The sequence below is a fragment of the Accipiter gentilis genome, chromosome 25 (assembly GCF_929443795.1).
Source record: "Accipiter gentilis chromosome 25, bAccGen1.1, whole genome shotgun sequence".
Classification (NCBI taxonomy): Eukaryota; Metazoa; Chordata; class Aves; order Accipitriformes; family Accipitridae; genus Astur; species Astur gentilis.
The window spans coordinates 779686-803537 of NC_064904.1; the positions used below are offsets into that span (position 1 = coordinate 779686).

The 23852-nt window shown below is 43.3% G+C and overlaps 1 protein-coding gene across 1 annotated transcript; it reads right to left on the minus strand.

Annotated features, from left to right (window-relative positions):
- Positions 1–257: 257 nt before the first annotated feature.
- On the minus strand, positions 258–21993 carry LOC126050612 (uncharacterized protein K02A2.6-like). The gene is made up of 2 exons (XM_049828681.1): positions 21980–21993; positions 258–1555 (listed from the first exon to the last, which is right to left on the minus strand). Exon 2 carries the CDS (start codon positions 1112–1114, stop codon positions 335–337), a length of 780 nt encoding a protein of 259 aa, XP_049684638.1. The 5' UTR covers positions 1115–1555; positions 21980–21993; the 3' UTR covers positions 258–334.
- Positions 21994–23852: the final 1859 nt, after the last annotated feature.

The window sequence follows — 23852 nt, forward strand, 5'->3', positions numbered from 1 at the left end:
AGTTTCCGACTCTGTGCTCCATCTGTCATACCAGTCTGTCTGGGCAGGAGGAATGATGCAAAGTCCTCTCAGTCGGTAGAGCAGAATTGGGCTTCAGTGCGGTGTGACGAGCAGCTGACATTTGACGTAGCAGGAGGATGGTGTGCACCGTTGGATTGTTGCACGCTGGAGTCAGTTCTGGTTCCATCACTATTGTGTTTTGCTCAGTTTTATCGCAGTTTTTTCTTGCTTGATCCAAGTGATTCTTACTATAGTACTATGGATATAGCATATAACAATTACAGTAATGATAACATACAGTAGCAGGGTTATATAGCAACTAATATCATACAGTTTAATTTTGGCTATTTTCACCTAAAATCAAATCCCCTTGAGGCACATATCGGACTTCTCCATCTTTTCGCATCACCCACCAAGTGCACCCAGGCCCTTGAGCAAAAGCAATCCCACGAATGGGTTTACCATTGCCTGAGGCAGGAGTAACCCAGACTGTTTTCCCTAACATATTTTTCATGTGCACTACAGGGACTTTATCCCCTTCTACAGTATGTAAAAATTCTGATTGGGCAGGGCCACTCCGATTGGCAGATCCTCTGGTGTTGACTAACCAGGTGGCCTTTGCTAAATGTGTATTCCAATGTTTGAAAGTTCCACCCCCCATTGCTTTCAATGTAGTCTTTAACAGTCCATTGTATCGCTCGATTTTCCCAGAGGCTGGTGCATGATAGGGAATATGATACACCCACTCAATGCCATGCTCTTTGGCCCAGGTGTCTATGAGGTTGTTTCGGAAATGAGTCCCGTTGTCTGACTCAATTCTTTCTGGGGTGCCATGTTGCCACAAGACCTGCTTCTCAAGGCCCAGGATAGTGTTCTGGGCAGTGGCATGGGGTACAGAATATGTTTCCAGCCATCCGGTGGTTGCTTCCACCATTGTCAGTACATAGCGCTTGCCTTGGCGAGTTTGTGGGAGTGTGATATAGTCAACCTGCCAGGCTTCCCCAAATTTATATTTCAGCCATCGCCCTCCATACCACAGGGGCTTTAACCGCTTGGCTTGTTTAATTGCAGCACATGTTTCACATTCATGGATAACCTGCACGATAGCGTCCATGGTCAGGTCCACCCCTCGATCTCGAGCCCATCTATATGTTGCATCTCTTCCCTGATGGCCTCAAGTATCATGGGCCCACCGAGCTATAAATAGCTCACCCTTATGTTGCCAGTCCAGGTCCACCTGAGCCACTTCAATCTTGGCGGCCTGATCCACCTGTTCGTTGTTTCGATGTTCCTCAGTGGCCTGACCCTTGGGTATGTGAGCATCTACATGACGTACTTTTACAACCAGATTCTCTAGCCGGGACGCAATATCTTGCCAGAGTGTGGCAGCCCAAATGGGTTTACCTCTGCGCTGCCAGTTGCTCTGCTTCCATTGCTGTAGCCACCCCCACAGGGCATTTGCCACCATCCATGAGTCAGTATAGAGATAGAGCACTGGCCACTTTTCTCTTTCAGCAATGTCTAACGCTAGCTGGATGGCTTTCACCTCTGCAATCTGACTCGATTCACCTTCTCTTTCAGCAGTTTCTGCGACTAGTCGTGTAGGACTCCATACAGCAGCCTTCCACCTTCGAAGCTTTCCCACAATGCGACAGGACCCATCAGTGAACAGGGCATATTGCCTCTCATTTTCTGGCACTTTATTATACAGCGGGGCTTCTTCAGCACGTGCCACCTCCTCCTCTGGTGACATTCCAAAATCTTTGCCTTCTGGCCAGTCCGTGATCACTTCTAAAATTCCTGGGCGACTGGGGTTTCCTATGCGAGCCCGTTGTGTGATCAGTGCGATCCACTTACTCCACGTGTCGTCAGTCGCGTGATGCGTAGAGGAGACCCTCCCTTTGAACATCCAGCCCAGCACTGGCAGTCGGGGTGCTAAGAGGAGCTGTGTCTCAGTACCAACCACTTCTGAGGCGGCTCGAACTCCTTCATATGCTGCCAGTATCTCTTTTTCAGTTGGAGTATAGCGATCCTCGGATCCTCGATATCCTCGACTCCAAAACCGCAGGGGTCAGCCTCGGGTTTCCCCAGGTGCTTTCTGCCAGAGGCTCCAGGTAGGGCCATTCACCCCAGCTGCAGTGTAGAGCACGTTTTTAACATCTTGTCCTGTCCGGACTGGCCCAAGAGCTACTGCATGAACAATCTCCCGTTTTATTTGTTCGAAGGCTTGTTTTTGTTCAGGGCCCCATTTAAAATCGTTCTTCTTCCTGGTCACTTGATAGAGAGGGCTTACAATCAAACTGTAATTTGGAATATGCATTCTCCAAAACCCCACAACACCTAAGAAGGCCTGTGTGTCCTTTTTATTAGTTGGGGGAGACATAGCTGCTATTTTGTTAATCACGTCCATTGGGATCTGACGACGTCCATCTTGCCATTTTATTCCCAAAAACTGGATCTCCTGTGCAGGTCCCTTGACCTTACTTTCCTTTATGGTGAAACCGGCTTTCAGAAGGATTTGGATTATTTTCTTCCCTTTCTCAAAGACTTCTTCTGCTGTGTTGCCCCATACGATGATGTCATCAATGTATTTCAGGTGTTCCAGAGCTTCACCTTTTTCCAGTGCAGTCTGGATTAGTCCATGGCAAATGGTGGGGCTGTGTTTCCACCCCTGGGGCAATCGATTCCAAGTGTACTGGACACCCCTCCAAGTAAAGGCAAATTGTGGACGACACTCTGCTGCCAGAGGGATTGAGAAAAATGCATTAGCAATGTCAATGGTGGCATACCACTTGGCTGCCTTTGACTCTAGCTCGTATTGAAGTTCTAGCATATCTGGAATGGCAGCACTCAGCGGTGGGGTAACTTCATTCAGGCCGCGATAGTCAACGGTTAATCTCCATTCCCCATTAGACTTCCGCACTGGCCATATGGGACTATTAAAGGGTGAGCGAGTTTTGCTGATCACTCCTTGGCTCTCCAGTTGGCGAATCAATTTGTGGATGGGAATCAGAGAGTCTCGGTTGGTGCGATATTGCCGCCGGTGCACAGTCGTGGTAGCAATTGGCACTTGTTGTTCTTCAACCTTCAGCAACCCCACAGTCGAAGGGTCTTGAGAGAGACCAGGCAGGGTAGACAACTGTTCAGTGCCCTCCTTCTCCAAGGCAGCTATACCGAAAGCCCATCGATACCCCTTCGGGTCCTTAAAATACCCCCTCCTGAGATAGTCTATGCCAAGGATACATGGAGCCTCTGGGCCAGTCACAATGGGGTGTTTCTGCCATTCATTCCCAGTTAGGCTTACTTCAGCTTCCAATACAGTTAACTCTTGAGATCCCCCTGTCACACCAGAAATACAGATGGATTTTGTCCCTTTATAACTTGATGGTATTAGAGTGCACTGTGCACTGGTGTCTACTAGAGCCTTATACTCCTGTGGGTCTGACGTGCCAGGCCATCGAATCCACACAGTCCAATAGACCCGGTTATCCCTTTCCTCCACCTGGCTGGAGGCAGGGCCTCTCTAATTCTGGTTAGAGTATTCAGTATTCACTTCTCGTAGAATTGGCTCAGAAGTCCCTTCAAGAGGATCGGAAATAAAGTCAGCCCTTCTACTCTGTTTGGAAACTGGAGCGGCATTTTTCCTGGTAGAATCCCCTTTTGTGGGGGTTTTTCCTCACAGTTCACGTACCCGTGCATTTAGGACCGAGGTAGGTTTTCCATCCCATTTCCTCATGTCCTCTCCCTGATCACATAGGTAAAACCACAGGGCACCTCGTGGTGTGTACCTTCTATATTCTCTCTCTTGGGCAGAAGACCGCTCACTCCTAATAGCTGAGACACTGGTCCTTACAGGTGGAGAATAGGACATATCCTTTTTGAATTGCTGGAAATCCTCAGACAGCTTCTCCACAGCTGAAATGCAGGCTTGTAGGGAGGAGGAGAGATTTTCTTCGTATTGATGCAGTTGGTGAGCCACTTCCTCCACTGTTGGTGCCTCTTCATCCTTCCAGGACATTACTGCCAATGCGTTGGCATAGGATGATGGTGCACTCCATACAAACTTCTGCCACATGGGTCATGTGCATTGGACTTTGTCTGGGTCTTTGGGTAATTGTTGGTTGTCTGGGTCATGATGAATTGTCTCTAGCACAGCTAATTCCCTCAGATATTGAATACCTTTTTCCATGGTGGTCCACTTGCTTGATTGACATATAACATCTTCCTTAAAGGGGTACCTTTCCTTCATACTTGACAGGAGTCGCCTCCAGAGGCTGATGGCTTGTGTCCCTCTTCCAAGTGCCTTGTCAATGCCACCTTCCCTGGCAAATGATCCCAGCTGCTTGGCTTCCCTACCTTCTAATTCCAAGCTATTAGCCCCATTGTCCCAGCATCGGAGGAACCAGGTGATAATATGCTCACCTACACGGCGGCCAAAATCTTTTCGCAAATCCCGCAGCTCACTCAAGGATAGGGACCGGGTTATTACCTCTGGTTCTGCCTCTTCCTCCGGTTCCCGTGATGACCCTGGTTCACCATTATCCTTCGCTAAGCGAACTGATTTTTTTGTATATTTCCTTTTCTGTATGGGGGCAACCGATACTGGTCCAGGTTGGTCCTCTGATTCAGTTGCAGTATCGCTCGCCGGGTTCTGGATAACTGCAGTGTCTGTCGCCGAGGTTTGGGTAGCAGCAGTGCTCCTTGCTAGGCCTGGAGGGGCCGCAGCGCCCATTGTCGAGGTTTGGGTGGCCGCGGTGGTCATCATTTCGTTGTTAGGTCTAGAGACTTTCTCTTCCCCTTGAGGGTACTGAGTAGTGTCGAACAGGACTCGATAGGCATGGGCCAGGACCCAGCATGTTGCAGTGATTTGTATCTCTCTGGAGCTGCCAGGGTGACAGCATACCTTTTCCAAATATTTTACTAGTTCTTCTGGATCCTGCACTTGTTCAGGGGTGAATTTCCAAAACATTAGAGGTGCCCACTTTTCTAGGTACTTGCCCATACTACCCCACACACCCTGCCACTCATAATTATCTAGCCTTGGGGCACATCTCTGGGTGATCTTCTTAAATAGCTGTTTAACCTTAAACGAGAGCTGAACCACATTCAGAAGTATGCTAATTCCTAGCAGTAGGGCTAGGACCGTGCTAGTCCCAACACCCCAGGAATATTCAAATTTTCCAAAATTCTCCAACACCATTGTAACTGGACTAAAGGAGAAAGGAGAGGGGAAGAAAGATACCCCACCCATAGACTGGTTTTCCATGGAGGAAAGGTAAATGGTATAATTATTAATAGTTTCCCACAGGTGGCTCCTGCCGTATAAAGGTGACAATGATAAGTGCAAGTACCGGATTAATCCCACAGCCGATGACTTTATCATACCATAAACCAGTATTATACCATACTTCAAAGCAAAAATCCACCTCCCACGGATGATAAGCAGTAGAAGAGGAACTATATACAGCAAGCGAGGTGATACATAACAGAGCTTTAAAAGCCAGAGCAACAACTCTAAGAACTCATAAATCAACATAATGAACGCTTGGAACAAATTTGTTTTAACAAGCTCTGGTCAGGTTTGTCGTTATCTCAACCCCTCGTGCCCCACGTTGGGCGCCAAAATGGACTGTCGTGGTTTAACCCCAGCCAGCAACTAAGTACCACGCAGCCGCTCACTCACTTCCCCCATCCAGTGGGATGGGGGAGAAAATCGGGGAAAAAAAAGTAAAACTCCTGGGTTGAGATAAGAACGGTTTAATAGAACAGAAAAGAAGAAACTATAATGATAATGATAACACTAATAAAATGACAACAGTAGTAATAAAAGGATTGGAATGTACAAATGATGCACAGGGCAATAGCTCACCACCCACCGACCGACACCCCGCCAGTCCCCGAGCAGCAATTCCCTGCCCCCCCCGCCCCCTCCCCCACTTCCCAGTTCCTAAACTAGATGGGACGTCACATGGTATGGAATACACCATTGGCCAGTTTGGGTCAGGTGCCTTGGTTGTGTCCTGTGCCAACTTCTTGTGCCCTGGCTGGCCATGAGAAGCTGAAAAATCCTTGACTATAGTCTAAACAATACTGAGCAACAACTGAAAACCTCAGTGTTATCAACATTCTTCGCATGCTGAACTCAAAACATAGCACTGTACCAGCTACTAGGAAGACAGTTAGCTCTATCCCAGCTGAAACCAGGACACGGGCTCTGACAGTCCTTTCTGGCCTTAAACATTTGAGTTGAAAGCAGACCAAGGGAGAGAGCTTATTCTCAGTTTTTTCATAAATAGTTAACATTTATCACCCTGCCTGTGATTTCAGCATTATACTTGTGAAGTGCAACACAGAAATACAGGAACCCAGAACACTCAAACTGCAATTGCATTATGTGGATGGCAGGCAAAGCTTTTATCATCCAGCACTAGGCTGCTGTTGTACCCTGGAAAAAATATGTCTGCTCTGGCAAACACCGAATCTCATCTGCTTTATGCAAAAAGAACAAGAGGGAAGAAAATATATACACATAACAGCACTTCTTATCTGACAAGAAATATGTTTGTGTCTTACTCAAAGAAACAGAGCTGCCTGTGTATTCATGAGGTAGGTACATTCAGGTCCCTATAGACATGGAATTTGATTAATGTGCAATTTGTGCATCACTCAATGGAAGCTGACATTCCCTGGAAATTAAATGTGGTAAACCATTATCAGAAGATGCCGCATTTTCATATGCATTATTGAGTGAATGTGAGAATTGGGCAGGTGGACAAGTCAGGTAGGGAAAAGAATTGTTCAAAGTTGTCCAAGGGTATGCAAGAGAGAGGAATGACATGGTATTTATGGCATTGGGTAATGAAAGGTAAGTCAAGTGGAAGTTCTAGCAAGTTGTAACCTTGCAGAGGGTACACGTGGGATGGGAGAACAGCAGCAAATTCACTGATGGATTAGTTTTACCTGAGGTAGAGTTTGATAAGGTTCAGCACAATGTTACAGGATTAACTCCTTGAAAGGTCTAATCATATACAGTACACAATTTTTATGATAGGGTACTGGTGGGGTTGGTTGTAGTAATGAATCACATAAAGAGCTGATAGAAGAAAGTGAAGAATGTGGAGGTCAGCAGAAGTGAGGCACCAGTTTGTATTAGGACTGAATTTCTAGGCTCTAGTCTAACACACGTTTGTGTATGAGCTGATGTTTATGTGTAATACCTGGAAATCTGCATGTAAGTACATGCTTAGCAAATAGAGATAGGCTTATGCATGTGTTTTAAAGACTCAGAAAAGCCTTAGTCTGACAAGTAAAAGATTTAACTACTAGACTGTTTGTGTGAGATAGTGAGACTTGGTTATGTCTCCTTTATAAAGCAAACCTTATATCAATCTTGAGCTTCTTCAGTGTTTGAGATAATGCCAGTTACATTGCTTGTACTTTGCTTATTGGGTTTCAGTATTTTCCAGGGGAATGCAGTGAATTTTGTCAATGTTGATGACCAATGAGGCATACCAACAGTTTTAGCGGAGGCTGAGGAGTCACTTCCATAGCAGGATACTTTTTTTGCGATTCACGTTCTTCTTAATGCTCACTTATCTGTGTGAGTGGTTGAGTTTCAAGAACGGAGGTGAAAATTGCCCTGTTTTGTTTTTCTTTCTTGTCACAGTGCCATTTTTCTAAAGTCTGGTGATGTTAGGAGCTCTATAAGCTTTTAGAAGATAAGCAAATATGTGCCCTTTGCTTGGTTTTTTTTTGCAAATGCTTTGCTCAGGATAATATCACCATTTTAGACTATTTTTAATTTTATGTAGCTCTGTTTATTTACACTGAAATGTTTCTGGCCCCAAAGAAGGTACTGTCTCAAATACACTGGTACAGAGATATATCTCTTTCATGGCCTGATCCAAAGCTTACTGGAAAGAGAATGTATACAGCAGGTAGCACTATCTCTATTAAAATTCACAAGTTAGGTCAAGGGGAGAATTTAATTTTCTATTCAATTTTATAGGGTTTTTCCAATAAGGTCCTTTTCATCTGGGAGCAGCACAAGAGGGCTGGAGGGAACCTGGCAGAAAGCTGGAAACTGTTCATCCAACAGTTTCAGATGTAATTCTAGAAGCAAGTAAAAATACCACGAAGGGAAATGTACCCCACTGTTAGAAACGCTGTGAACAACGTGTGACAAAGAAATCACCTTCCAAGGCAAGCATGACACTTTAGAGCACAGGCGGCAGGTGACCGTTTGGCATGATTGAACAAATCAGTTTAATAGAGGCAAGATATAGAAAACCAGAAAATTAACAGCTCAACTAATTGGAGAATTACTCAGCATGAAGCAACACAGCAGAAAGGACTTTAATTCCTTGCATTTACGGAGGGCCCACAATACTGGTCTTAAGTTGTTGAGAACACATTAATGTCTTAGTGCAGTGCAAAATGTATAGCTCCCTGAGCTGGAATTCCCAGCCATATGCATAGGGTAAAATAATTTTAATCCCCTCTAAACAAAACAGAAGTTAGAAAGATTGTTCCTTTTTTCTCTCTCTCTCCCCCCGCTTCTTTTTTATTTTCTCTTTCTAACAGGGAGCACAGAGTGAATAACAAGAAGTGTTTAAATCATGCATATTGCTTTCTCTGTAATCTTAAGCTTCAATTTAATGGATGCATATGGCATGAATGTCAGCAAGTGCAATTGGATGGGTTTTTTCCATGAGATTTTGACCATGCTATGTTAAAAGATGTTGTATTCATACATACACTGTGGCTTCCAGACTGCAACCTGGGCAGTCTAATGAACTGTTTTTCAGCCACAGTTCTGTCTTGAGTAGTTATTACTCTGCTGTGCTTTCCTGGTCCTCTGCTGGCTCTCCATATATGTTTGTGCAGCCATTCTGTGAACTGGGTTGGGAAACTGGTCCATCTGAGAAAGAGTAACACTAATAATAGTAAAATGATGATTTCCAACTGGGTTAGCTATCAGCTGGACCAGATTCCTACTCTGGTTTGCAACCTGATTACATAAATGTTTTTACCACCATTACCTGGAGGATGATTCAGGGGCAGGGGGGAAAGCAGAGGGTACTAAAGCCAGTTTAAGCAACACGGCTATTTGGATGGCAAACCTAGTTCTAGAAAAGGAAACCTGCTGTTACTAGTAATCCTTTGTGGAGGTATAGATCTGTCACTGGAAAACATTTAGTGATCTAGTATTAAAAAATTATTGGAAAACATTTTGCTGAGGAGCTTCATGATAATGCTGCTATGCAGCGTTTGGAGCAGATGGGTAACAGCCGAACTGCGATGGAGCACTGCTCATGGTAGCAGTGTTGGCCACCATTTGCAGAGTCAAAAGGGAGGGACAGGTCTGTTCCTCACACAGCTATATCCTCTCACCTCATTCCTTGCTGTTGGCAAACTTGGTACCCTTTACAGCTGAGGGAACTTGCTATAACAGAACCAGACATGTCTCAGTCACCATCCATTTAAGACAATAACAGGTCTCAGTGCTAAATGTGACACCTGAGTCACTCCTAGGACATCCTGAGCATCACCGGTGCCCTGCAAAATGACATTCCAATGGAGCAAAGGTAAATGTCTTGGAAGTAACATATGGATGTGACAGCAGTGGGTGATCAGTCAGTTGTGACTGGTGGAAAGCTGCATAAGATGTGATCAGGTTCAGACATGGTATTCCTGGATCACGGATTCAGTGTTCTTCCCCTTCCTCATGGCTGGGTGGGAATACAGAGCCATCGCTCTGGAATTTTGCTCTTGCATGTAGACTAGCTGCACAGCTTGCCATATGAGTCAGTTCCTTAAAACACAGCTGACACTGCAGGGACTTGAGGCACAGACAGTTTAGCAAAAGGCTCTGTTATTGTGGCAGCATTAGTAATTTTGTTCTGAATCTGCCCAGCCATCAAAACAATAAATGTAGGAGAAAATGTTTTTCCAGAGCATTGCTTCTAACCCTTGCAGAACCATGAGAAGGCAACCAACATGCTGATAAAATCCTCTGTTGGGGGTCCCTTCTCCTTCTACATATTCATTAATGATTTGCAGTGCTGCCTAATGAAGCTGCCATGGGGTCTAAGGCAATTGTCCGAGTTGCTTGCCTCACTGCAGTAGACTGAGGTATAAGTTGTTCAGAACTGGCACTAGGACTAAGGACCGTTCTTGGCTTTCTGTTGTTCAAGGGAAAGGAAAGTTCTTTTATGTGCATTTTTCTTGCTTTTAGGTGCACAAGGGGTTTTTATTTTTTTCTCTTCTCTTCTCTTCTCTTCTCTTCTCTTCTCTTCTCATCAAGAATAGAAATTTATCCTTTTAGTTCTTTTTTTCCTTTTAAACTTGAAAAATTCTCATGTAATTACATACTTTCCAGATGCTTCAGCTTAATGAGAAATGCTACTGGAGGCTGTGGTAAAACTGCAACCTTTGGTAATATTGCGCCTCTTGGTTTCTTGTAAAATGTTACGTTTGGGCTGGGCTTTTCAAATAAACCTCTAAGTAGCAGGATAAGATGAGGACCAGGAGTAATGGTAGAAGCTTGGTCTTGTACATACTACACACAAAATTAATTGAACAGGTTTGGACTGATGATGCCCTTCATACAAGTCCTACATTGTCGAGAAAAGTTTCAGAGCTTGAAAAGATTAGACCCTTCTGATTGGCAGAAAAAGACCTGGGGTGCTGGCTGACAGCTGGCTGAATGTGAGTGGCAGTGTGCCCAGGTGGCCAAGAAGGCCAGTGGCATCCTGGCCTGTATCAGAAATAGTGTGGCCAGCAGGAGCAGGGAGGTGATTGTCCCCCTGTACTCAGCACTGGTGAGGCTGCACCTTGAGTCCTGTTTTCAGTTTTGGGCCCCTCACTACAGGAAAGACATTGAGGTGCTGGAGCATGTCCAGAGAAGGGCAATGAAGCCGGTGGAGGGGCCTGGAGCACAAGTCTTGTGAGGAATAACTGAGGCAGCTGGGGCTGTTTAGTCTGGAGAAAAGGAGGCTGAGGGGAAATCTTATCGCTCTCTACAACTACCTGAAAGGAGGTTGTAGTGAGGTGGGTGCTGGTCTCTTCTGTCAAGTAACAAGTGATAGGATGAGAGGAAATGGCCTCAAGTTGCAGCAGGGGAGGTTTAGATTGTATATTAGGAAAAATTTCTTTACTGAGAGGGTTGTCAGGTATTGGAACAGGCTGCCCAGGGAAGTGGTTGAGTCACCATCCTTGGAGGTATTCAAAAAGCACGTAGACAAGGCACTTCGGGACATGGTTTAGTGGGCATGGTTGATGGTTGGATTTGATGATCTTGAAGGTCTTTTCCAACCTAAATGATTCTATGATTCTGCATCTATTTTGCACAGCTGCAAAAGCAGCAGGTTCCATGTCTGTGGAGGAGGGGATCAGGTTATATTATCTTGGAACTGTAGTATACAGCCTATATTAATTTTCTAGTTTTATTTGTGTGAATAATTAATGCTTTCATTTTCATATATTCACATTACAAAATTAGAATTCCTTATTCCAATATAATAATTTCCAGCAAAATAAATATTCTGCAGACATTTGTATAACATTAATTTCCTGCTTGGGTTGTTATAAATATTTAGAAACTGTATGTAGGTGGAACTCTGTATGGTTAAAGATGTCACCAAAACCTCTCAGTGGAGTTATTTTCTAGTAATTCTTTGAGTCATTTATTATGCTGTGTACACTGGCTAGCTCTGAGGCTCATATGCCCTTAGCTTTGCTTCTCTTAGACAATTCTAGTGGTAGCTTAACTGTAAAAACAGCAAACCTGTTATTTAAAACACTAATCTTCCTTAGATGGTATTAATAATACTACAGCTTGTAATTGGTATTAGTGCTGGCATCTTTCATTTGAATATCTCAGAGCACTTAAGGAATGTTAGCTGATTCAGGCTATCACTTTCACAGCAAAGTATCTTTTCTGTTAATGTCATTTCTCACCTTGATTTTTGAGCTTTCTTTCTGCAATTAAAGCATGGAGGTCAAGTGACTTAGGCCTAAGGAGCAGGAGCCCAGAATATAACACAGGAATCCTGATTTGATGCGGGGAACAGAAGATCTTTAGTGCCTCCACCAACAGGAAATGCTGTTGCTGTACAGAACAGGAGTTTGGATGGTCACAGGAGGTCAGACTGGTATCCTATGAAAGGGAAAACAATTTGTCCTGGGTTTGGCTGGGGTAGAGTTAATTTGCACAGGAAGCTGGGAGGGGGCACAGCCAGGACAGCTGACCCGAACTAGCCCAGGGGATATTTGATACCATATCATGTCATGCTCAATATATAACTGGGGGAGCTGGCCGGGGGGAGGAGGGATTGTGGCTTGGGAACGGGCTGAGCATCGGGTTCCAGGTGGTGAGCAACTGCATTGTACATCACCCGCTTTATACATTCTTTTATTAGTATTGTTATTATTATTATTATTATTACTTCTTCTCTCCTTGTGTTGTCCTATTAAACTGTTCTTATCTCAACCTGTGAGGTTTTACCCTTTTCTTCTGATTCTCCTCTCCATCCCACCAGGGCAGGGGGAGAAGTGAGCGAGCGGCCATGTGGTAGTTAGTTGCCAGCTGGGCTTAAACTACAACAGCCTTTCATTTTATAGATTTCTCAAAAACAAAGAAAAAATCCAATTAAAACCTTAAACCTAGCAGAATACCACTTCCCCCTTTCTGCAGGAGCTACTGTAACATTTCTAGCAGCTCTGAGGTTTGACTGTTTTGAGAATTAGTTCCATTAAAAAAATGTTGTGTTCATAGATCATTCAAAGCTGATGCTGTGCAGTCAGCTAGTGTATGTTTGCTAGTGTTTTATCCAGGCTAGTTTTGAATATCACAAAGGAAGTGGTCATATAAATAAACCTCTATTAATAGAATAATTGGGTGACATTTAAAACAGTGACCTTTGGAAGGTGTTTAATGATTTACCAGGATTAGTTTTGTTTGTGCTTGGAGTAGGAATTGCAGATCAGGATTCCTGGGTTCTTTCATGGCTTAGGCACTGGTACCCCAGTGCATGTCAACTTGTGACTGTGTCTATTGGACAGTATATTTGCGCATATACATACATATACATAATCGGCAGGGGCTGAGTTGCTGTTACTGTTTGTTAAATGGCTGCAGATATGTAGTTCTTTTAACATAGCAAACATTCATCTTATTTGAGGTTTTGAAGAAAAAAAAAAAGAAAACAAATGTCCCCATTAAAACCTTAGCAAAATACTAGATGAAAACTCAGTAATTTAACTTGCCTAAAACATTTTGAAAGTATTTGTCATATTAATAATTTAATAAATTTTATAGATAATTTTGGGGAGCTTTTAATCTAATCATATATCGTTGAAAAGAAGGAGTTTGTTCCTGCTGAATCTAATAGGCAAAATACTCATTAATTTGTTGGAGCAAAGTCATATCAATTTTAGGTGAAATACATGCAGTGGAGATAGGTGGTTCCAAGTGGCTTTTCATTTTTTCTAAATCTGCCCTGACCTGATTACTCTAGAGTAAACACATGCTCACATTTGAATTTTTATTTACTTGAAATAAAAGAACAAAGTCATTGAGATGCTCTATGACCCCATATTTGAGACATCAAACTTTTTTGCTTAGTAGCAATGACTAAAATTTCAACTTAGTTTTTTCTTCATGGGTGCTGTTGTCTTTTTCTTAAATGGTTGTACTGTCTTAATGACATTGTTTAGACAAAAAGTAGAATTGTATGTATTATGATTTTTGTAAAAATTCATAAACTCCTAAAGTTTTCTGTAGTTATAGAATATATCTACAGGTGTCTGATGAGTATTTAATGATTACAGACAATTGGTCTGCATGAAACATTTTTTTAAATCAATATATACTGCAGAACAGAATTATTACATATTTAAATTTCTGATTCTTCAGTGAATAGAACTGCAACCTGCTGTTGTGGTGCTCCATAGTTTATGATCTAATTTTATGTGCTTTAATATTTGTTGTTCTAAGTTTGTTTACTGCACTGAGTAAAATTATATGATCCATAGAACAGGTTAGGGAACAGAAAGCTCAGTAATGGAAATTTTGTGTATCTGCTATCTGAAGATATTACGGTAGGGCTGAGATGATTTGAGGATACCTATGCACCTCTTTTAAATTCTGGTAGATTTTGTGTAGTTGTTTATAAAAATGTACCATGGAGTTTTTCTGTAAGGATGTGAAATCAACCTCTGGTAGGGAGTCCAGAACATCTTTGCTAGTGCAGAGCCAAAAAGCCATGTTAACTACAGTGACTGAACTACAAGCATGCTGGGGAAGTCTCAGGTCCCCGGTGAGGCAGATAGGAAATTACCAGGAATGGTATAAGGGAACATCTAAGCATGGAAAGATATGCATGAAGCTTAGGCAAGAAGTCAGACCAGTTTACTCAGGGTTTTTTCCAATCTGGTCTTGAAACCCACCATGGATGGACACTGAAGAAAATTTCTGGGCAATCTATTGCACTGCTTGACTGCCCACTTGGTGACAAATGACATTTTTAAGACCAGTGAATGCTACTGCATTACTGAAAAAAAGAAGTCCATGAAACATTGTTTTCTCTAGCAGTAACTTTTTTTTTTTTTTTTTTTTTTAATCCCTTGGAATTTTTTTTAATACCATGGAATGTCTGAGTGGTACATGCTGCAGCAATCCATCTCCACACCCTGACATGCAAGTCTGTGAATTCAAAGCATCCATCTTTCTGGAAAAGGTGCCCTTAAATAGTATAAAAGCCCCGGGGGTTAGCACCTTTCTAGGTCATGTAGATAGTTTCTCATGAGAATGCCTTGAGATTTGGCCATAGGCAGCCCCTTGACTCCATTCAGACTCAAGTACTAGGGGTTTTTAGGTGCACACAGGATCTGGGAGAGCCAGCCGAGGAGCCCATGCGTAGAAGGAGATCTTCCAGAGCCAAGACAGAGGTCTGAAAGGAAGAGTGTGAATTAGCCTTAGATTCATAGATTTCCCTATGATAATTCTCCCTAATAAGATTCTAAAATACATGGAAAACATTTTTTTAAAAATCACTTCTGGTGCTGTGAAACATTAATAAACACAGTAAACAATCATAGTACCTCAGTATATACTGTCTTTCACACGAAGAGCTTAAAGTGCTTCACAGACACTAATTAATTAAGCCTTACAACACACCTGGGATGGAAACACTTCAGGCGAGTTTATAATATCAGTTCATTTTACATTTATGTTAAACACAGGCACAGAAAGGTTAAATGACTAGTCCACAGTGGTACAGTGAGTCAGTGATAGAACAACGTGCACAACCCCAAGGCCCTACTTGGATGTCACTGCTGGAACAGTGGGAAATATGTATTGCAATCATACAGTTCATAGCAAAGTAAATAAGCTGTGTAAATATTTATTTACACTGCAAGTTTGGAATACAAAATGTTACTGTGATTTAGTGAAGTTCATATTGTACAGATTGAGGAATAAATGCAGAGTAATGCATCACAGAACTCGTTTCACATTAGCAGTACAGAAGGATGCTACCAATCCTCTGCCATCAGTGGCAGGACTAATCTTGCTTTAAGAAGAATGGCTGCAGCTAGAGGAAACTGGCTCCTCTGAGGTCTAAGGAATGATAGTAATAAAAGTTCTTGGGGATCTGGCTCTCCTTTTTTTCCCCCAGATCCTTCTGCCTTTTACAGGTCTCTAGTATTTAATTTTCTTAACCTGAGTCCCCTGAGGTAAAAGTCCCAAAGGAAGAACAATTGTGATTAAGTTCTTTTTTTCCCCAGAGCCAACATAAGTAGCTCTTGAAATATGTTGTATGGACCCTAACAATATTAGGGGACTTAATTTCTCTTGAGTCAATGATGGAAATTATCTAGGAAATCCCCAGGAGATTTTTTTCTTTATGAAGCAAATAGCTGAGATTCAGCTTTTCATGTTAAATTTTGGTGTTTCTCAGCCCAGTCATGTTGGGAAGTTGGATGGCCACATGTATGAATAGAGAAAAAAAAGAAATAATAAAGCTCAGTAAAAATAGAAAGTTAAATGACTTGCTTAGTTCAAACTGTGCCTAGCAGTGTAGACTCTGCATGGGCTACAAAATTTGTATTAATTTGAAATACACTGCAAGCCTTTGAACTTTCTGGCCTTTCCCAGTGGGAAGGTGCATAATGAATTTTCATTGTTTCCTCTGAACTGTAGTTCTGACTTTTTTTTTTACCAGCCTTTATTGCTTTCTGAAAAGTTAATTGATTACTACCTGCTGATGAATGGAATCAATCCGTTCCCGACATAAGTTGCTGAGGTTTCTGAAAAATTAAATAAATACATTGGTGCAAGCTCACACAGAATAATCTAGATAGTATCGTATCTTGGATGATACGAGATCATGGCCTTTTTCATCTTAGGATCTGAGCCAGCAGATTTTCTCAGACTGCGTCCCATGGATTGGTATTCACCCTGAAGGCTGAGTCAATATGCACGCTATACCCAACAGAACACTATACGCAGCAGAACCATGCTTAGGGAAGTTATCTCAGCTGTGGCACACCCAAGATCAATCCATTCTTCCTTATCTACTCTATAGAAGAGAACTGATACTAGGTCTAGTTTCCTCCTAAATACCCTGATCATCAAATTTTAAGTGTTCTCAAATGGGACTTACTTATCCTTTCCTGTTGAAGTTGTTCAGCTTGGGCTCAATGAATACATTTATATATATATACACACATGTACATTGATTAAAGCTTGCATATGGATGTAACTCACAACTTAATAGAACTGTCAGAACTGTAGACTATGTGGATTGTTTCCACATTGTATATATGTAAAACTTTTTCTTATGCCTATTCACCTGTTTCTCCATCTTAGATCTTGACTATCCTCTAAAAAGACATTAAATACTACCATTCTTTAAGCTTCCCTTCTTTAACATTTTGTCTTTATCAACAAGCATTTGAATTGTTTTTCTTCGTCTTTACATAGGGTCATCTTGAATGCCTAATTTAGAGCTAAAGGGTTGCTCTTGGCAGCAAGGAAATTTAGCTGGGCTAACTCGATAAAAACAGGGCTTTAAATCCTTGTTTGTAACGTTAAATACACTGAGATTGATTGCAAGGTCCTTCCTGAGACCCCCTTCATGGATTTTGATTGGAAGGTCACAGGAGAAATGCTATCAAAACTACACAGACACAAACATACATTTCAAGAGAAAGTTGTTGACAACTGCTATGTATTTTACTAGGTACTACTATTACTATGTAAGTAATTTACAACTATGCCATGAACAAACACTTTATAATTGGTAAGAGTTTACTTCTGGGTATATTACAAATAATATATTGGAAGGATACTTCTACTTCTGGAAATACAATTTTGCTCCATTCCCCGCCCCCTTCAGAATGTCCTGCAAATCCTCAGGAAAACTCACTGAAGTAGAATTGGAGGCATAGGAATGACTGTGTATGCACATGCATTAAGATTACAGCTAGTTTTGCTGTTAAATGAATAAGGTTATATATATACATCTATCAATATATTTAAATGAATCTGAAAATTTCCTGTCATTCATTACACTGTAACTTTGAGCATTTATAACCTTAAGTTGCCTGATATTAACTGACAGTGTCAAAAGTAGCACAATCCCAAAAATGTGGAGCATTTATACTTCTTTAATAGTGCTTTTACTGAACTTACTGCTGGAAAATTCTGGCTTGACTCTGCATATGTGTTGTTCTCTTCAAGCATGGTAATATTTATGTCTTAGAGTGCATTTCATGAGTAGATTTTGGAGCAGTTTTAGACAGGAAGTCAGCATCGTTACCGCATTTGTACAGGCATGGACCAAGTGTCACAGAAGTTACTTGACATCTAGGAGGCCAGTGGTGTAGCCCAGGGTAGAATCCAGACCTTGATCCTCATTCAGTGCTTGACCCTCTAGCATTTATGCAGTAAATGCAGTTATTCATCTGGGAATAAGAATAAGTCATGTGGGTAAAGGGCACATGTACAGTGTCCACACTGGGACTTGATTTGATCTAACTTCGCTGGCACATGTCGAAGGTGTGCAGAGAGGAGGCTGGCCAAGGTTACTCTCACTCGAGTACGGCAGCCTAATACTGCTGTGAATTCCTCAGCAGGGAGTGTTATCCTTACTCAGCTGCTTGATCCAGGCTTTGTGCACTTGTTAGAAATTTTTACACTGATAGGAAAGCAGTGTGCTAATGAAAACACTAGAACCTTCCAAGAAGTAGTGGTCTCTGGTGGAATAAGTGCAAAGATGGAGTTCAGCTTCTATTTGCAAGCATTGCAGAACAGACTTCCACATGAAGTGCTTTTAATCCTGTTAAATAAGCACACAACATTTTTGTAAGTAATTCAATCATCTTAGAAAACACTTTCTGCTTCACTGAGACCTACATTCCAGAGTCTTTAGAGAAAATGGCTTCCTATCTGGTTGTTAAAAAAAATCCTTTTGGAAGGGTTTTGAGTGATTTCTTCTTTGTGAAATGGTGGTGGGACTGGGGCATCTTTTTACAGTGCTGTGTTACTGGAACCAAAACCCACATCATCCCTTGCTTTCCGGTGGAATTTCCTGCTAAATGCCATCAACCCACCAAAGCACTAATTTCTCAAGTACTCATTTTGTTACCTTTTTAATTAAGAGTTTATGTCCTTACCTTCTCCCATCAATGCAGGCAGCTCAAAGAAAAACAAGTCTTGAGCTACATCCTGCTTTCTGTGCATGTGTGCTGTGCATACTTGATGTCAGACCTCAGCAGGGCATTTGTAGGGTTGCGTAATGACAGGACAGGAATTTGGGGTGAGAATACAAACCCATTGTTTTTCACAAATGATTTATTAGGCATTCGCAACTGCTAACCTCATTGTAAGCCCATAAATTTGCATACATTTTTACTAATGTGACCCAATTACAGAATGAATTGAATTTCACTAAAATGTATACGCTGGCTCCCTTTCCAGTAAAGTGCTTATTGTTGGCTCCCTTTTGTACCTTACTGAGGGAGATGCTTGTTTCAATGAAGTCTGTAGGCTTAAGCATTTTATGTTTAGGCTCAGATCTTGCCTCTCAGCTCTGTCAATGCTTTTTTTCCTCTTTGTAGTTAGCCTAGTTGTATTGCTTTCAAGTACTAAGGGTAATCCCTCTAGCTTTCACAGGCATTGTCAGCTGCTTTGATGCATGATCCACTATACCATGCAAGTAGGTGCTCATTCCAGTGTGAGAAGTTCCATAGTATACAACTTATTCTTTATCTTCAAGGTGATGCTAGGGGATGCACTACCTTTCAGCTCCTCCACATTGTTCCCAAATCTATGGGGTATAGTCCTCTCTTTTTAATGCAGAATATATATCTTCTGATGGTGGTGAGTTTGAAATTGGCAGAAGGACGTTGAATTGAATGCCTTGAAGATGAAAGTTCTTTCTTCACAAACGAGGAACAGCTGGAACAGTATACAAGCTCCACAAGCTCCTTCTCCTAGAGCAAATTCACTTCTGTGCAAAGCAGCTACGTAGGTCCTACTTAAGACCTGCTTTAGAAATAACTTTTGAACATGTGACTTTTAAACTGTTTTTCTGCCTTACCAGCATAACCCCTCCCTGTTAATATATCTCCCATTTTGGGAGGGAGAAGATGAAACACAGAATGTTTTGTTTTCTTTTGTCATATGTCTCGAGTTGATGTATTTTAGGGGACATGAATGCAAAAGCTGGTGAAACCCCATTGAAGCAGTTTAGTACATAGTAATTGCTATGTTACAGACACAGTGGCGAAGAACATACATGCAGCAAACAGCTCAAGGGGAAGATTCGTGTACCAAAAACTTGTCTGCTGTTTTCTACTGTATCATTTAGTCTGACTGAAGATACTACCACTGTCGTGGTTTCAGCCCAGCCGGTAACAAAGGACCACGCAGCCGCTCGCTCACTCCTCCGCCCCCCTCCGGTGGGATGGGGAGGAGACGGAGGAGAGAAAAGAAAAAGAAACTGGAACCTCGAGGGTTGAGATAAAGGCAGTTTACTGGGACAAACACAAAGAGATTACAACAACAACAACGGCACTAATGAAAAAAAAAGTATACAAAAAGAGTGATGCACAGTGCAACTGCTCACCACCCGGGACCCGACGCTCCGCCACTTCCCCCACCGAAAACAGAGACCACCCCCCGGCCCGCTCCCAATTTATATACTGGGCAGGATGTCCCATGGTATGGAATAGCTCCTTGGCTAGTTCAGGTCAGCTGCCCCGGCTATGCCCCCACCTCCCAGGTTCCTGTAAAAATTAACTCTGTCCCAGCTGAACCCAGGACATTATCCACCCCTTATTCTATACCATCTACATCATGCCCAGATCTTACATTTTTTTTCCCAATCAACCACTACAACTTTCCTTGTCTTATATATAAGTATATGGACTCCACCCCCTGACCTCGCACACACACACACACACACGGTGTTCCTTTAGCCTATGGGCTATCCCTCTAATGTGTCCATCGATTTTGGGGCTCTATCTGTTGTAACAGTTCTTCAGGATAAGAGAGAGATGGTGTGAGATGTTGGGTTGTTGTATGCTGCCTCTGGAACTTGTGGCTAGTACATTTGGTGTAACTCATGCCCTTGGTCTGCAGGTCGAAGATGTTGATCTTGAGGAAATTGGTGGGTGCCAGTTCAAGTTCTATCGCTGTTGTACTTGGCTCAGTTTCAAAAGTCCATCCTGTAGTCATTTGGATAATTCTCACAATAATACCCTTGATATGGCATATAGACACTATAGATACAATGACATGCATTGGCAGGTTATTTAGCAGTTAAATATCATACAGCCCAATTCACTGGCTATTCTCTCCCAAAATCAAATCTCCCTGAGGTACACATCGAACCTCCCCATCCTTCTGCATCACCCACCAGGTGTACCCAGGTCCTTGAGCAAAAACAACCCCTTGAATGGGTTTGCTTCTGCTTGAGGGAGGACTAACCCAGACTGTCTTTCCTAACATACTCCTCATGCGCACTACAGGGACTTTATCCCCTTCTACAGTATGTGGAACTCTTGGTTGGGCGGGGCCAGCCCGATTGGCGGATCCTCTAGTATTAACTAACCAGGTGGCTTTTGTTAAATGTGTATCCCAATGCTTGAAAGTTCCACCCCCCATTGCTCTCAATGTAGTTTTCAGCAGTCCATTGTACCGTTCAATTTTTCCGGAGGCCGGTGCGTGATAAGGGATGTGATACACCCACTCAGTGCCATGTTCTTTGGCCCAGGTGTCTACGAGGTTGTTTCGGAAGTGAGTCCCGTTGTCCGACTCGGTTCTTTCTGGGGTGCCGTGTTGCCATAAAATTTTCTCTTCAAGGCCCAGGATAGCATTCTGGGCAGTGGCATGGGACACAGGGTATGTTTCCAGCCACCCAGTGGTTGCTTCCACCATTGTAAGCACATGGCACTTGCCTTGGCGTGTTCGTGGGAGTGTGATATAGTCAATCTGCCAGGCCTCCCACTGTTTATATATCAGCCATCGCCCTCCATGCGACAGGGGTTTTTGCCGCTTGGCTTGCTTAATTGAGGCACATGTTTCACATTCATGGATAACCTGCACGATAGCGTCCATGGTCAGGTCCACCCCTCGATCTCGAGCCCATCTATATGTTGCATCTCTTCCCTGATGGCCTGAGGTATCGTGGGCCCACTGAGCCATAAATAGCTCACCCCTACGTTGCCAGTCCAGGTCCACCTGAGACACTTCAATCTTGGCGGCCTGATCCGCCTGGTGGTTGTTTTGATGTTCTTCAGTGGCTTGACTCTTGGGTACATGAGCATCTACGTGACGTACTTTTACCACTAGCTTCTCTATCCGAACAGCGATATCTTGCCACAGTGCGGCAGCCCAGATGGGTTTACCTCTGCGCTGCCAATTGCCCTTCTTCCATTGCTGTAGCCACCCCCATAGGGCATTTGCCACCATCCATGAGTCAGTATAGAGATAGAGCACTGGCCACTTTTCCTTTCAGCAATGTCTAACGCTAGCTGGATGGCTTTCACCTCTGCAATCTGACTCGATTCACCTTCTCCTTCAGCAGTTTCTGCGACTAGTCGTGTAGGACTCCACACAGCAGCCTTCCACCTTCGATGTTTTCCCACAATGCGACAGGACCCATCAGTGAACAGGGCATATTGCCTCTCATTTTCTGGCAGTTTATTATACAGCGGGGCTTCTTCGGCCCGTGTCACCTCTTTCTCTGGTGACATTCCAAAATCTTTGCCTTCTGGCCAGTCCATGATCACTTCTAACATTCCTGGGCGACTGGGGTTTCCTATGCGAGCTCGCTGTGTGATCAGTGCGATCCACTTACTCCACGTGGCGTCAGTCGCGTGATGCATAGAGGAAACTTTCCCTTTGAACATCCAGCCCAGCACTGGCAGTCGAGGTGCTAAGAAGAGCTGTGTTTCAGTACCAACCACTTCTGAGGCGGCTCGAACTCCTTCATATGCTGCCAAGATGTCTTTTTCAGTTGGAGTATAGCGAGTCTCGGATCCTCGATATCCCTGACTCCAAAACCCCAGAGGTCGGCCACGGGTCTCCCCAGGTGCTTTCTGCCAAAGGCTCCAGGTAGGGCCATTCTCCCCAGCTGCAGTGTAGAGCATATTTTTAATATCTTGTCCTGTCCGGACTGGCCCAAGAGCTACTGCATGAACAATCTCCTGCTTAATCTGTTCAAAGGCTTGTCGTTGCTCAGGCCCCCATTTAAAATCGTTCTTCTTCCGAGTAACTTGGTAGAGAGGGCTTACAATTTGACTGTAATTTGGAATATGCATTCTCCAAAAACCCACAACACCTAAGAAAGCCTGTGTTTCCTTTTTATTAGTCGGTGAGGACATAGCTGCTATTTTGTTGATGACGTCCACAGGGATCTGACGACGCCCATCTTGCCATTTTACTCCTAAGAACTGGATGTCCTGCGCAGGTCCCTTGACCTTACTTTCTTTTATGGCAAAACCAGCCTTCAAAAGGATTTGGATTATTTTCTTCCCTTTCTCAAAAACTTCTTCTGCCGTGTTGCCCCATACGATGATGTCATCAATATATTGCAGGTGCTCTGGAGCTTCACCTTTTTCTAGTGCAGCCTGGATCAGTCCATGACAAATGGTGGGGCTGTGTTTCCACCCCTGGGGCAGTCGATTCCAGGTGTACTGGACGCCCCTCCAAGTGAAAGCAAACTGAGGCCTGCACTCCGCTGCCAAAGGAATGGAGAAAAATGCATTAGCAATGTCAATTGTGGCATACCACTTAGCTGCCTTTGATTCCAGTTCATATTGAAGCTCTAACATATCTGGCACAGCAGCGCTCAGTGGCGGCGTGACTTCATTCAGCCCACGATAATCTACTGTTAGTCGCTATTCCCCATTGGATTTCTGCACGGGCCATATGGGACTATTAAAGGGTGAGTGAGTCTTGCTGATCACTCCTTGGCTCTCCAGTTGGCAAATCAGCTTATGGATTGGGATCAGGGAGTCTCGGTTGGTGCGATATTGTCGCCGGTACACCGTCGTGGTAGCAATTGGCACCTGTTGTTCTTCAACCTTCAGCAACCCCACAACCGAAGGGTCTTGGGAGAGACCCGGCAGGGTAGACAGCTGTTCAATCTCCTCCGTCTCCAATGCAGCTATACCAAAGGCCCAACGGTACCCTTTTGGGTCCTTGAAATACCCCCTCCTGAGATAATCTATACCAAGGATGCACGGGGCCTCTGGGCCAGTCGCAATGGGGTGTTTATGCCACTCATTCCCGGTTAGACTCATTTCAGCTTCCGATACGGTTAGCTCTTGGGATCCCC